This window comes from Solea solea, chromosome 8 (genome assembly GCF_958295425.1).
Source record: "Solea solea chromosome 8, fSolSol10.1, whole genome shotgun sequence".
NCBI classification, from domain to species: Eukaryota; Metazoa; Chordata; class Actinopteri; order Pleuronectiformes; family Soleidae; genus Solea; species Solea solea.
This window is the reverse complement of record NC_081141.1, coordinates 29,520,342-29,536,924: the sequence shown is the minus strand read 5'-3', so window position 1 is coordinate 29,536,924 and position 16,583 is coordinate 29,520,342. Positions and strand designations below refer to the sequence as shown.

The 16,583-nt window shown below is 39.7% G+C and overlaps 1 protein-coding gene across 2 annotated transcripts in view; it reads right to left on the bottom strand.

The window, feature by feature from the left end:
* The window catches only part of fras1 (Fraser extracellular matrix complex subunit 1), a 76,415-nt gene extending 60,550 nt beyond the window's left edge, over window positions 1-15,865 (bottom strand). For both annotated transcript variants that reach the window (XM_058636866.1, XM_058636867.1), the window contains exons 1-7: window positions 15,680-15,865; window positions 15,251-15,334; window positions 13,286-13,387; window positions 11,208-11,399; window positions 8,540-8,629; window positions 6,691-6,838; window positions 1,455-1,598 (exon numbers count right to left, since the gene is read on the bottom strand). In XM_058636866.1, coding sequence (XP_058492849.1) covers window positions 1,455-1,598; window positions 6,691-6,838; window positions 8,540-8,629; window positions 11,208-11,399; window positions 13,286-13,387; window positions 15,251-15,334; window positions 15,680-15,850 — 931 coding nt within the window. In that variant the 5' untranslated portion in view covers window positions 15,851-15,865. The remainder of the gene's footprint in view (window positions 1-1,454; window positions 1,599-6,690; window positions 6,839-8,539; window positions 8,630-11,207; window positions 11,400-13,285; window positions 13,388-15,250; window positions 15,335-15,679) is intronic.
* Between the last annotated feature and the right edge of the window lie 718 nt (window positions 15,866-16,583).

Genomic DNA, 16,583 nt, shown 5'->3' with positions numbered 1-16,583 from the left:
AAGTGAGTAAATAAGTGACTAGTGAACTAGTGAAATAAGTAAGTGTGTAAATAAGTGACTAGTGAACTAGTGAAATAAGTAAGTGTGTTAATAAGTGACTAGTGAACTAGTTAAATAAGTAAGTAAGTGTGTAAATAAGTGACTAGTGAACTAGTGAAATAAGTAAGTGAGTAAATAAGTGACTAGTGAACAAGTGAAATAAGTAAGTGAGTAAATAAGTGACTAGTGAACTAGTGAAATAAGTGTGTAAATAAGTGACTAGTGGACTAGTGAAATAAGTAAGTGTGTTAATAAGTGACTAGTGAACTAGTTAAATAAGTAAGTAAGTGTGTAAATAAGTGACTAGTGAACTAGTGAAATAAGTAAGTGAGTAAATAAGTGACTAGTGAACTAGTGAAATAAGTAAGTAAGTGTGTAAATAAGTGACTAGTGAACTAGTGAAATAAGTAAGTAAGTAGTAAATAAGTGAGTGACAAAGTAACTGACTGAGTAGGTAAAAAATAAGTAAGTCATTAATTAAATAAGCAAATAGTAAACAGGTGAGTGACTATGCAGGGAAATTAAATTAAGTAATTAAGTGGTAAGTGATAAAGCAATAATCTGATTTTGAAACAAATAACTTAGTAATTGTCTAGGTAAGTTGTTGCCAGTGATGGTGAGGACACAGAACAAGACACTTTCCCTGGTTAAATGATGTTATTATAAAAACGTTCATCTTTGCTGGACTGAGGCGTCTGACGTGAACACACCGAGACACACAGCTGCTGTTCAAGCGGCTGAAAAGCTACGAAGATTAAAGGTGTCACGGTTCATGGCTCAGTCAAGGAGGCAACACACACACACACACACACACAGGTTCATACAGCGATCCTTATAAGGACTCGCTTTGGACAGCCGAACCAAACCAGTTAATAACTAACTCTAACCTATTCTAGTCTTAGTCCTAAACTTAACCAGCTGCTCACAAATGACCAGTTAAAAGACCTAAAAGAACCGTTTGATGCTACAGTCATGGTTTCACTCTCATGGTCCTCATGTTTGAATCTGCTGCTCTAAATTCAGGAGATTAGCTTGGTTCGTGTCAACACATGATGGTAAAAATGTCCTTTGCATAAAAAAGACATTTTGAAGTTACAGGCCTTTATTTATTGCTTTATGTCTTTATTTCAGGGCTGAGTCCTGGACATAAACTGGACCAACAATGATTGAACTAAACTCGCAGTACTGCACATTGTCACACTAATGTCCAACTCCTGAAAATGTATTTAAATTGGATCTAAATTGCATTTTTAACCTTGATGAACATTGAAGATTTCACTGTTTCTAACAGTGAAAAGTTAAAAACAAGCAAAGAAGAAGAAGCCATATTTATTTATTGGGTGTTTGAGTGAAGTGAGAAAAGTGGAAGACAGGGGGCAGTAAGTGCATTCATGTGCAGTCAATAAAGGTCGTACCTGAACACACTCGTCCTTCAGCGTAGTGACCAGGGGGACAGATGGACAGACAGCGGCCCAGGTGCAGGACAGCCTTCAGGTCTCTGCAGGTCTCACAGTGGTCAGCAGTTCCAGAACACGACAGACAGTCCATGTGACACTGGACTGAAAACACAAACCCAGGGAAAATGACTTAATAATCAATAATTAAGTCATTAAGTCATGACTTATAATAATAATAATATTCCACTCAATCTTTTCTTTCTGGAAATAAATAAATTGAATCCAAATTGGTATTGAAATTTTGATGTTTTTTTTTGATGTTTTTAAATCAATACCCAGGTCAACACTAGAGGGCAGCACTGCCTCCCAGGATGATTTTATACAACACTGCAGAAGAATGAATGATTTACATATTTTATTCACATATTCAGCAGTTATTTCAACACATTTCAACACAAATAGTTCCACAACTTGACCGACTTGACTGTTGCCTAGCAACACAAACAATTAGCATATCCCCACTCACAAGTTTACTCTACACTTGACAGCAGGTCATGGCTCGCTACTTTGACTCACATTTATTTGTATGTTTACTGTTGTTTTTTTCTGTGAACGTATGAACGTGTCAAAGTCTTAAAATTCATTTGTAGAACGTTTGAAAGGATAAAACAGCTGTGATCCTGGTTCTGTGCTCTGGTCTGAACAGAGTGTAAATTGATTGTGTGCTTTTTAATTTATTGAATAGAAAGATTGATAGTGATGATGCAGGTGTGACGAGATAAAAGCATGACATTCAAACAGTTTAGCATCTGTTCCCTCAGCGTTAAACAAAGGAGACAAATGAGCGTAAAATGACAGAAAAACTCCACGGTGGAAATGAAGCAGAATTGAATTCTCTTCCTCTGGAGGCTGAAGCAGCACAGTCTCCGGCACGAGTCACAGTTTCCTCACAAACACAGCGAGTCAGAATCCCTCAAGCACTAAATTACAGCCTCAGAGTTTGTCTGAAAACAACAGACGCGGAGAATCGAGGAGAGAAGCAGTTTCACCTGATTATGACAAACACGCACGAGGAGGAGGAGGAGGAAACTGTGGATGTGTTCATGTCTCATTCATGTCTCATTCATGTTTACATTCATGTCTACATTCTTGTCTAATTCATGTCTCATTCATGTCTACATTCATGTCTCATTCATGTCTACATTCATGTCAACATTCATGTCTCATTTATGTCTACATTCATGTCTCATTCATGTCTACATTCATGTCTCATTCATGTCTCATTCATGTTTACATTCATGTCTACATTCTTGTCTAATTCATGTCTCATTCATGTCTACATTCATGTCTCATCCATGTCTCATTCATGTCTACATTCATGTCTCATTCATGTCTACATTCATGTCTCATTCATGTCTACATTCATGTCTACATTCATGTCTCATTCATGTCTACATTCATGTCTCATTCATGTCTACATTCATGTCTCATCCATGTCTCATTCATGTCTCATCCATGTCTCATCCATGTCTCATCCATGTCTCATTCATGTCTCATCCATGTCTCATTCATGTCTCATTCATGTCTACATTCATGTCTCATTCATGTCTCATTCATGTTTACATTCATGTCTACATTCATGTCTACATTCATGTCTCATTCATGTCTACATTCATGTCTCATTCATGTCTACATTCATGTCTCATTCATGTCTCATTCATGTCTACATTCATGTCTCATCCATGTCTCATTCATGTCTCATCCATGTCTCATTCATGTCTACGTTCATGTCTCATTCATGTCAACATTTCTCAGCAGTCCATTTGATGGGCATTCCTTGGGTTCACTGAGTGTGCGACTGGAGCGTCTCTGTGCACTAAAGGCAAAAAAACATGTGGAAGGTTGAAATGTGTTTCTATACAAACACTCACAGCTTCACACTGACTGACTGACACCTGAACCAACTGGACCTGGATCTTCCAGAAAAACCAAAGTCCAGTCTCTACTGAGTCACTGTTTTCTTCAGTCTTACTGTTCTCTTACATTTCTATTTTCATTAACAGCAGCTGTCTTTGACGATGTCACGCAGAGGACGTGTTAACTAACTGAAAACTATGCATCAATAACAATAAAGTATTTAACAACCTAAACCAAGAGTGAGTTTGGAGAAGCTCAGATTGATGTGAACACAGCAGCGTGAGGCTTAAAGGAAGGTTTATGAAAAACAATGAAACTTTAAAAGCCTTCAGTATCCCTCTAAAACACGGTCACAAACATTCTATTTTTTGGCTCTGCCTAAAATAACAATGACGCAGTAATATATGTGTTTATGTTTATGCCACACTGTGGTGAGTGACTCTTCAAACCTGAAATAATCACTTTTAAGCAGCTCATTTATAAAAGCTAAAACTGTGAGGCTGTGACATCGTGATTAACAGGCTTAAAGGACACTTTATGATTCCAGCTGCAAAAAAGAAACAGAGCAATCGCTTTAAATGTCTTATTTTTAGTAAGAGACAAACTGAGGTTTAACGCAGAGTGAAAACATCAATCATGTGTTCATGCATGCATCACATGACTAACAAACAGGAACATTATTATTCACCATAAACACACACCATCATGTTCAGTCTGGAGCGTGACGAGCGTGAACAGATGAAGAGAAAAGAAGTGAGAGGGTGAACAGAGAATTAATGGACGACTTCAAGTCTTCACAAATTGTTAAACGTGTTTATTCAGATAAAAGATTCTCCCAGAGTGTTTGAGGGGCTTTTTTCTCAGAGAAGAATCTTCTGAGGTTTGTGTTAATATTGTGTTGATAAAAGCTTCAAAGGCTCAGTGTCTGTCACTCACTCACTCACTCACCACAAATGAACCAAAGAAAAACAAAAGACAAAAGAAATATCTTTGTTTTCTTCTTATACATTCAGATTATTCAAATTCACTGAACCTTGAAAAACTATTTAAACGTAACAATGTGTCAATGAGACAGAAAATGACTCATGTTGTCATGGTTATTGTAATTAACGCAGATGTTTTCAGGGTTTTCAGTATTTAGCCCATGTTTCATCAGTTCTCAGTGCTTTTTGTCCACTTTCATTGTGTGTGTTCTTAAGTATTTTGTCTTGTTTCAGAACTACAGATTTATTATAGCCAATGGCTGTAATCTATAATATTTACATGTTAATGTGCTGTCCCTGTTTAAAAGAATCCTAAATAAGTAAAGAAGCTCACAGGAGTCTTGTTTGTTAATGAATGAATCAAATGGAATGTCATTAATAACACATGTGCTCTTCTGTTCGTCTGCTGAATTAAACATTTCCTCTCCTGAACACACTCAGGCAAAAATAAGCAGTAACTTCAGGTTATTGGACGTCATCGGTTTCCCCCATTGTTTCCTAGGACTAATGAGACTCTGGCGTCTTTGCTGTGAATTCACTGTGGTTTTAGCTTTTAGACATTTTAATACGCTGCTCTAAATAATAAAGCAAAGAGGGCTGTCGAGGGGCAAAGACAACAAAATAACTTCATCCAATTCAGCCTCATAAAACCATCGTCAGCTGAAAGAGCACAAATGTAAGGAGCAATAACAACTGTCTCTCTGGACCAACTTCAATTATTCATTCATTAGCAGTCTTTATAAATGTAAACAATGTCTGCCGGGGTGTTTATCTGTGTAGGAAATGACAGAAGTGTGTTTGTTTGTTTGTTTGACACTCTGGAGTCTCAGTCAATGAGACACATGATGAGACACATGATGAGACACATGGATGAGGACACTGACTGCGTCTCATACGGAGGGAAATTAGTATAAACTCAGATTAATGACTGACTTTCCTGTCGATGTATCGTCTACATCGCAGACTTAAAGTGACGTGGATTTTATTATTAGCCCAGTCTTCTGCCAAAGGTCTAGTGTGAAGTTGTATCTGGGAGTAAATCTTTAAATTTCAAAACTACGGAAGCCTTCAGCTGACATAAAAGCACAAAAAGCACTCCCTGCAGTGTTAGATTTGACAAGAATGAGCGAAACATGGCGACCGTTAGACTTTTGGGGTTTAATTGCACTTGATTACAGTCTGTGGTGTTGATTGTTACATCAGTGCAGTGTCCTGTGACAAAGTCACAATCCTTTTTCATTCAAGTGTCTTTTAAGCTCGCGGGAGGCAAAGAGCCGCTTACGTTCTTTTTACTTTGCACACTCGGATTTTTCAAAGCTGTGGAAAATATCACAACTTCAAATGATGCTTTCACTGTTTGAAAATGAATTCAGAAAAAAACAGGCATAGAAATTCAAAGTACATCATCACTGTCAGTTTGAATGAAGCCGCAGAACTGAATGTAAATGAGCTGAATTAACACAAGTTATGAGAAGAATGAGCTGGAGTTAAAAGCAGAGACAGATGGAGGACACGTGGACACACTCTGTCCTTCTACCCAAGGACAGTTTGCATTGACTGTTTACGTCTCTGTGTGTTTAAGTGGAAGAGGCTCCTCCCACTCTCACCTACACTATGCAACCAGCCTCTCATTTCCATGTGCAGTATTTTTAGATGTTATTTATACAGAGGCTGCAGACCAAGCAAAGGCTTCAGTGGTGTGAAAGACTAAAGACACTTCTTGTTTTCATAGGGATGGACATTCATTCATTTCATATTTAAATGAAAAATCAGTTCATGTGAATTTTCATGACGGTTCATACAGAAAAACTTTGGTGTCGGAAAAGTCTAACAGTGAGATAAAGACGTCAACATGTTCTTAAGATATCGTAGACTTAGACTGACACAGGCTCTTTAAAGCCTCTATGACTTAGACAGCTGTTCAGCAGTACGGGGCGATCAGTGCTTCATACGGCGACACTTAAAATGCAGGTCTGTGTTGGAATGAAGGAGGAGCCAACACACACCGATGTGTGCGCTGTCAAAGACATCAAATCAAATCTGTGTGCAGCAGAGCACTCGACGAGTTCAAGCATTGGTTTCTGTTACGAGACCATTTAAGTGTCATTTGTCATTTCAGTTCCCAACGACGAGGAGAAACAGCAACGGAAAGTGTTCCTACAGCTTTTCTGGGACACGTTCAGAACCAGTGTGAACGTCGATAAGTGGCGAATTCCATCACTGTTTCCCATCGTGTCAACCCAGACTAAAACACAGTGTTTTAAGACAAATGTTGTGTCTTCACTCTAAAACGCAGCAGCATAATGTGGACACACACACACACACACACACACACACACACAGCAGCAGTGTACCTGGGTGACACTCGGGGCAGCACTGGTCGTCCCGGGTGACAGACAACGTCGCTGGAGGACAGGAGGGACAGGAGCGCAGATAACAAGTCACCTGAGCATCGTGGCACTCGCACTCCCGACAGCTGCCATCAGTCCACTGATCCATATCCTGAAATAAAAAACAGAAAACAGAGGAGGAGGAGGAGGAGGAGGACAATGATCTTTTATTAAACCTGTGTCTCTGTGGCGAGGACATTTACAGGATGTGAAGGGAAGGACAGTTTCAAGTGTAAAGACGCTGAATCACAATGACAAAGACACAAAGCAGGTGCTGATAAGAACTCTCAAAGTCACAACTTCATAAGAAGGTCATAAGGTTAGAGGTCAGAGTTTTTCAATCACAGACAAGGATGAAGTTGTTACTTCTCTCACTTTACTGAAGCATGTGTGTTCTTTTAGATAAAGTTTTACACACTCACCGTTCTCTCTGTTTATCTTGTGTTTTATTGTTTTTATTACTTTTATTCACTCTTATCGTTGAGAGCCCTAGTTAAAAACACCTTTCCACATTTTGTGTTCCCACTATCAACACAATGTATTGTCCTTGTCTCCGTGTGTCCACAGTGACCATCACTTTTGAACCTAATACATGACAGACATGTGGACGGGTGTCTCTGGGAAGGTTTGCTGAATCAGTGTCTTCTTTTAAATCTCTTCTTAAAACTCATTTTCATACACTTGCTTTTATGGGATTTTATCTCATTGCTTTTCTTTCTTTGCAAGCACTTAAATCAATTTACTAATAAGCGAATAATAACTTCCTTTGTCCTCTGCTCTGCTCCATTTCCCCTTATTCCATACCATGATGTGTAAATATGGCCATTATTATTATTTGTTTTGTTTATACTGTATATATGTGTGTATTTGCACTTTGTAAATTGCTGTTTTTAAAGGTGCTGTACAAATAAATCTTTACTTGACACGAATCAGCTAAAATGCTGCTGCTAGTTTTTATAGTGTAGTATTTATTGTATTCCTATTGTTTTTTGCAGTGATTTTGACCAGTATCAGACCAACACACACACACAGGTGGAGCATCTGTCTCTGTGTGTCCCTGTGAGCGGACGCTTGTCTTTTTCTTTGACTCCACGGTGTTTGGCTCAGTTTGTTTGTTTTTAAATCTTTGATGTTTTCTTATTGAGATCACAGCACTGGTCAACCTGGGTTGTTGAGCACCTCCCTCGACCCTCGTGTGGACATGGATGGACGTTCAGGGCTGTATTTCTCTTCTTTATGAAATGGTTCGTGTTATTGTTATTATAATAATTATTATGAATAAGTGAACATGTAATCCAATAAATGTATTAACAGAGCCATGTCTGTGTTTGTCTGGACATGGATGATTATGTGGACGTATTCACAGCAGAGAGAGATGATGGTGCATTATTGTGCTTTTCTCGGGTTGTTTTGTTTACCATTGTGAGGAAGAATTCCTCTGAGAGATAAAGAGCAGATAATCGCTGTGTGTCTGCACCGCTGCTGACCGTCCTGCAGTATTTCACACTCTGCCAGAGAATGTAAAAAATTCACGCCTGTGCATTCTGGGAGTCCAGGACTAGAATATAAATGATTAACCAACACTTACTAAAAGACATGAGCCGGAATAATAAGAAAGAGATTCTTGTTGCAGGCTCAAACAGCCGTTTAGTCTGTGTCACTGCAACTTTAATTATCACTGCTTATATATTATATCCAGCTCAGTGTGGATGTTTCTTTCTTATCAAAATAACAAACTCAACACGCATGTTTCACATGTCTCCTCGTGTTAACTTGCAATTCTAAATGTAAAAAGTAAATGTGACAGAAGTACCTTGAAGGCGTGTCCCTGGTGCAGACAGGCAGCTCTGACAGAGGAACATTCCGGGCAACATTTCCCCGGCAGGTGAACAAACGCTGAGCCCTGAAAAACAAACAAAACAAATATCAATTCAGTGTTTTCACTCCATTCATAAACATCTACTCATCCTTTTCTGCTTCTGTCTCTTGACTGAAGTCAGTTTTTAGTTCAACGTTTTTACTTAATATTACAAACCATACAAACTTAAATCAAATCTAAAATTTTTTTATAGATTATATTCTATAGATTTCTATATTAACTGTCAGAGGTTTTTTTCAATAATTACAAAATCCATTTTCTTAGTTTCTTAAAGGTGAATCTTTTCTGCTTCCTTTGCTTCATATAACAAAGGACCATTTCCAGGTTTGATCAATGTAATGGAGACATATATAATAATACAAGTATTATAATAACTATAATACTAAGATTTCTCACAATTTTAAAGGCAATCTTGATAATTTATTTATTGACATTGACCTCATGTGTTTAAGTTTGGTCTGATGTTTGATATTGTAAATGATTATAAAGTGGATAGCACTTTGTGCTGAAGCTTTAAGAGAAATAGAAAATCACATCCACACTGATGTGACGTTCCTCACTCAACTATTACTGTACATTATTAGCATGAAAGCCCACATTAACTGCACACCACTGCTTTTCTCTGCCTATTCAACCACACTCGTCATTAAACCAATAACCTTGTGTTAATTGTGTAGCTCGCTCGCACGCACACACACACACACACACACACACACACACACACACAGACAGAGGCAAACAGCAGCAGCAGCAGCAGCAGCGGCGGTAACAGCAGCAGCAGCAGCAGCGTGATAAATGAGCGCCGAGCTGAACGTGGTGGGGGATATTTAAGGAAATATTCTTAAATGTGTTGGACGTGAGGAAACACTGGATGAGGTGTGGAGTTTTCAAGCTGCTTTTAGAGGAAAACCAATGATGGGAACAGCAGCTAATAATCTTGTTAGTTTTTGTCCTAAAAGAACGTCCCACGTCTGTTCAGTGTCCTACTTTCTACTATAACTAGGCCGAGTTTGATGTGTGTGTGTGTGTGTGTGTGTGTATTAAAGATGCTTCTACTGAGGTAAAAGATGTGAGGCCGTGGGGGATGTGACATGTTGGTGTATCCCACCCACTTCCTCCCAGGAGCCAATCATCTGCTTTGCTTTGTTGCAGTTGAGGTTTTTCAGAGATCTTTGGAGCAAGCATGGAAGAGAAGCGGCGAACAACCAATTCACTTCAAACTATTGTTATTCTATTGGCACTGAACAGCTGTGTACTGTTGACCTCCTGAACGCACACATGTGTGTTTTGGTTTATTTCTGTGCTTCAGGTTCCTCAGTGCGTGTCAGATCACACCTCCTTAACCTTCCCTGCTCTACTTCTCACACTCTTGCCCCCAAAATGAATCGTGTCATCAACCAGAATTCCAATTTCCTGGCCTTTAAACGCACCACTGAGAGGCTAATGTGAGATGTCACTATGTTGGTAGGTGTTTGGGATGAAATCCATGTTGTATGGATTGGTGAGAGAGAGGATTATGAAGTTGGCTGCTCCCTTCACTGTGTTAGAACGAATTAAAGGCAAAGACGAGATGAAACCTGAACGATCTGTGGCGTCAATAAACACAAAATAATGAGAGATAAACGTGAAAAGTGAACAAACGTTAACAGACACCAAAGTCAATTAAGACGGTTCTGTTTTCCCGTTTCATAAATGTCATGTTTAATTATGCAAAAAAGAAAAGAAGCATTATTTAATTCAATAAGAACTCATTTTAAGAACATTCACAGAGATGAAATCTGTCTGGTTCAATATTCCTGTTTCATTTTGTTGACATATTACAGCCAAAGTTTTTCACTCAGGGATTTTTGGATCGCTCACATTTTATCGCTCCATAAATCAGAAAATACTGCCAGCAGCTGTAAAACTATCTCATATAAAGAGATTTTTGCCATATTTTCAGCAATAAAATATTCAATAAATCAGGCCACGACTGATCTATGTAGAAACCTCTCGATGAAAACCTTCAGCATACAGATGCGAATAAAACTGGAAGGTTTGGCCTTATGTGCTGCACGAGAGAATGAGAAGGAAATATTTTATAGCAGAGAATTAAGGTGTGTAACCTTAGCAACAGGGTCATGCATTCATGCATTAAGACGTTAACTAGGCAACAACAGAGGTGGATTCATGTTATAACACCGTAACGCACACACAGCGCTGCACACAATCACACCAGCGCTCATGAACATACCATTTAAAAAGCAGTTCATCGACTGACCAGTGTCCAAGTCCCAGTGTCATATTAGCAGAAGCACAATATGACACAAATAAGCATGAGAAGTAAAAACTAAATCATTAACTACTAATTAAATACCCGGGTTAGTGAAGCGAGGATGAGTATTTCTGTTTCTGACAAAGTTATGGATCATACGATCATTGTAAGTTTCCCCTTAACTGCTGAAGGAAGCTGTGACTCTGGATGCTAAATCAGCGTGGTTATAAATATACTAGTTTATGTGTGAGTAGAAAGTTTGAAAGTTTTCTCCTGTGTGCAGAAGCAAATGTTAAATCCACACTAACACGTTTCACTTCATGCTCTCTAACGACGCCGTTTTCTCACCTGTGGACACTCCACACGGCCACACTCCGCCCTCTGACAGAGAACCTGACCGCGGACGCAGCTGCAGAACTCGCAGCCGGTGCCGTTCCACATGTCTCCATGGTAACGCACCGTGCCCTCGTACAGGCAGCTTCCCTTGGCAGCAGCACATTCGTCGCAGCACTGGCCGGCGCGCTTCACTTTGGTCTGACCCTTTGAAGAGGAAGCAAAGTCAGACAAAGTCATTTTAGGAAAGAAAATAGGAAAAACAAGTAGATTAAGAGGAAGTTTGAGTTTCAGCAGAGAGATCAGAGGATGCATGTGTGTGTGTGTGTGTGTGTGTGACACATTGTCAGGGTTGACTCTACCAAGAAGCTTAGCATGTGCTCTCTGTGAGACCCTGTTGGGATTTTCTCTTTTTGTCTGCCATCTTCAGTGAAGGGAATCAGCTGTTAAAATGTTCTCAGTTATGCTGAAATCAAAGCGGAGAATATTTTCACTTCAAGTCGTAGTTAAAGTTTAAAGCGAGACATGGAAACCGGGTTCAAACAGGGTTTTTCCACTGGCTTCACAGAAGCAGCAGGGAGTCTGCAGAGCTTCTTTATCAGATTGATCACAGCATATATGAGAGCTGAACTCCACACGTTTGATACGTCCCTGTTTAACAAGATACTGGAGTTTTTCTGTCCTCTGGTATCTTAATGATGTAAATCTGGAGGCAGTGCAGCACATTATTTTTAAATAATGAGCAATAAACAGGTTGTTTTTCCCTCAAATAAACTCTCTTGCACATCCCCGGCCAGTTTTTTAATCACATGGACTCTTTACTGTAAATTGCATCATGTCACTTTAATAACTCCTCTGCTTTTATTGTGTTTTTATTGTTAGTACGCAGCATGCCTGCTAAAAGACTTCACTGTTGGGCTGAAATGAACTAAACTGTGTGGATTAATGGTCCTTGTTCATACAGCTAGTGTAAAATAATACATCCAGAGTATATAATGTTTGTTTTAGCCTCTTCTTTAGCAACAAAGTCGTCGACTGTTGTTGAATAATATAAAAAACACAATGATGGATGCATGTTTTCTTCAATAAAGGCATAATCCAGGTTTTATGAAGTGTACAGAGGAGCATGTCTTTATCTGTTACCTGTGAGACAGACTTTTGTACACCACTCACTCTCCCACACCAAAGTCCAGAGAGAGAATCAGTGATTTTAGCTGCGGGGACACAGGAGCTGCTGCTCCTCTGCTGCCTCGTGTGGTCACTTTGTGTCACTGAGGTCAATCTGAACGTTGGATTTCAAACACCGAAGTGACAAAATAAGTGTGTGTGTGTGTGTGTGTGTGTGTGTGATGTTAAAATCAGTGAATTTCTCTCTGGACTTTGGTGTGGGAGAGTGAGTGGTTCACAAACTTCCGTCAATCTCAGTGCGATAAAGACGTGAACATGTGACGTAGACATCGTAGACTTAAACTGACGTGGATTTTGTGAGAGTCAGTGAAAGTTTGTTGCTGCTAAATTGACACAAGATTAATAATATTCTGCACAGCAAAGATTTTGTTGTAACGCTGAAGCTAAATTAATGTGCTTCAAAATGATGAATTCAGTTGAGCCACAGCTCTTTAATCAGCTGGTCACATTGAGTCAGAATCAAATCCTATGAGGCTGATTTTAACTTGTTTGCATGTTTTTAGTGTTTAATCTGTGCAGTTACAGATTAAAACATGTCATTCCTATTTTTCCGATCATCTATAGCTTTGGCTTAAGACACACATCACTGAATACATCAGGCAAGTTGTTCCTTGCATACTTTAGAATTGATAAACTTTAAAACTCTTAAACCTTTATGAATAAATTATAATTAGTTTTTCAAATAATAAATAAATGCATAAAATACTGATATAACGACTGGTGACAGGAGACATGTCGTACTTTTCCACAACGTGAATCTGTCACAGCCATGTGAACAAGGCAAGAACAAAGTGTCCATAACATGAACCATTACATTTTACAATACTTTAGAGAGGTGTGTGTGTGTGTGTGTGTGTGAGAGAGACAGAGACAGAGAGAGAGAGAGAGAGAGAGAGTCTACAGACCTTTTCACACTTGACTGGCTGACAGGTGTGTGTGTGACATTTGGACTGTCCGTGATGACACACACATGTGGTGCAGGCGTTTTTCTGCCACTGCTCACCATCCTGCCAAGAGGAGCAAACACACACACACACACACACACACAGGTTTGTACAGACTAAACAACGCTTTATCCCTAACCTTAACCTGACCACAATCCAAAACTTAGTTTAACCAGTTCCTTGGAAATGAGGTTCTGCCTCATTAAGACCAGGTTTTGGTCTCCATGTGGACTACTGGTCCTGACAAGGTCAGTGGTTATGCCAAAAAAAGGTCCTAAAGAGGTAACAAATACAAGAACACACATACAGAATTGCAGGTCGTTTCAAAGCTCATCTGAATCCAGTGTGTGTCTTCTTTTTGTGTGTGAGTGAGGAGATTGAACAGCACACACACACACACACACAGAACACGGTGTGTGTGTGTGTGTGTGTGTGTGTGTGTGTGTGTGTGTGTGTGAGGAACAAACGTCAGTGACCACATGTCAACAAAAGCTCTTTTAGTTCCAAACAAATGATGGAAGTGAAGTGAGTTTCCGCTGCAGCCGTTCATCAGTGAGTTAATGAGGCGAGTGAACACACAGTTAATACCTCACACTGCTGCTGATCAGCCACATCAAGGTCATTCATTACAGCTCACGTCATCTCAAAGTGTTCTTCAATATCCAACACCTGACTGTAATGACAACGCCTCATCACTACGTTCAAATGCCTGCTTTTGTCACTTCAGTGTTTGAAATCCTTTGTTCAGCTTTTACCACACGAGGCAGCAGAGGACCCTTTAAAATAATCTGCACTATCCCTTTAACGTTGGCAGCAGTTTTCTCTGTCAGACATTTACAGGAGGTTCAGTCGACCGTGGCTCTGCTGCAGGAAATCAGCCAAGTGTAATAAAAACGCTCAATTTGTACAATTAACAGCATTTAATGGTCACAGTGGACTGTGTGATGAATGTCCCATAGATCCTTCTTTTTTTAATTCATCAATGAAAACTTGATAAAGAATTAGTGAATAATTAGAGAGGATGTGTTTCTGTGTCCATTTAATTGGTACTTTACCAACGTTTTAATGAGCATTTATTCATCGTAGCATTAAATGACTACACTTCAGGATTAAAGTGGGATTAACCACATGTTCACACCACTTATTCTCCTTTCATTGATTATATTTTATATTTTATTCCCATGCAAATACTCTGAGCTAAAAGTGTTGAAATAACTGTTGAGTGGAGGCGTCCACGACAAACGACTGGTAAGTGTAGAGGAGCTATGTGGAGAGAGAGAGGGAGAGAGAGAGAGGGGGAGAGGGAGAGAGAGAGAGAGAGAGAGAGAGAGAGAGAGGGGGAGAGGGAGAGAGAGAGAGAGAGAGAGAGAGGGAGAGAGGGAGAGAGGGGGAGAGGGAGAGAGAGAGGGAGAGGGAGGGAGAAGAGCTTGTGTTGCTTTCATCTCAAAAGTTAAAAAGTATAAAAACATTGACATAAATCAAACGTCTCGTTGACAGAAATGACAGAAATAAACTGAGCTGAGAAACAGTGAGAGTTTTATAAAACCTTAGCAGGTCACAAGAGGAACAGATTTATGAGCTGTCACACACGCGCACGCGCGCACACACACGATTATCACAAAATAGCACAAAAGCTCTTGCACATACACACTTTTTAAACTCAGACCACACGTACGTACACACACACACACACACACACACACACAGGGCTGAACCATTAATCATTTTCAAATTAAAATCCCAATTTGAAACAAAGCACAAATTACAAAAGCTTTAATTGAATTCTTCTATTTTCTACGTAAAGGTAAACCTTAATGTTTAAGTATAGAGTGGTTCATGTGTGTTAATGCTCCATCATTGGTTTTAAATCTATTACAATGGAAAGCTTCAGTCTAAATGAAACATCCATCCCTAAGCTGACCTCACCTGGTGCTGTTGTCCAGCAGACAGACAGGGGTTGGACACACACTGAGGACAACACTGACCAGGCTGAATCACCAGGTTCTCATGCTGAGGGGAGAAAAGACAAAACAAATAACCACATTTAAGAAGCTGCACAATCTGAAAACACTGTTGGAGTTCAGTTTGTAATGATTTCACCAAACTTTTCATCGCAAATTCTGATAAAAATCACTCTGAATAAATTGATGGTGGTGGATTTACATTATGTAGACACCAACATACAGTCCTAGTTATTTATTTGCATGTGCCACAAGGGGGAGCTGCATAGTTCAAGTCATTCCAGGAGCTTCAGAGTTGAAAAGAAATAATGTTTCCCGAGTGTTTGTGAGACATTTTTTTCAGTCACACGGTTCTAAAAGCATCACATGGTCTCGTGTATTTCTGTAAACGTACCGCTTTGCAGGACACTTGTTGACACTCTGCCACTGAACACTGGACGTGTCCACTGCTGCACACACACCTGGAACACAGACTGGGCTTCCACTGCTCACCGTCTCTGTACACAACACCCTGCCAGGAGCAGGACTCTGACACACACACACACACACACACACACAGAACCATGGGTGTCGGGAAAGCTTGTACCAGTGAAGCAAGAGTGGACTTAACTGAGGAGACACCCACGCTGTCGGTGGAGGTTTTCAGTGACCCAGGTCTTCTTCAGCAGTGGGCTGTAGGCGACTGGACTACCCACATACACGTTAGGAGTTTAGTAGCATTTTAGTCTGAAAGTTCTTAAAAAGTCACCGTTTGTGTTGCTACATCATTTCATACTGTGTGTTTGGGTGACATGGGTCATGCAATGTGAACATGTAAACAAGAAACACCTACAACAAGCTACAATAGAAGAGAATATAAATAAGCATAAGCATGAATTATCCTTGAAAGCCTCTGAAAACATCCCTCACACCAGTGTATGAAAAGCTTTTAAAAACAGACCTGATTAAGAACTGCATTGACAGGAATTTGCATTTTAATTGCAGTGCAGTGCGGATGTTTGCATCTTCAGGGCTTTGCAATAATAAAACCTTTGGACTCAATTAAATGAACATGGTTTTGTAACCTTTTGTTGTGCAATATCAGTAACAGAAAACGCCTCGGCTCTTTCTCTCTGTGTGGATGCTGTCACAGCGCCATCACTGGCCACTCAGAGCAGGTGCTACAGTCAATCTGCTCCTCTTCCTTAAAGGCAGAGACAGACTTTAAACGAACCCAGGGAAGAACAACTCAAAGTTTTATAGAATAAACCAGGGAATGGCTGCACATTGTCACTGTCTCTGCTGACATGACATGTTTT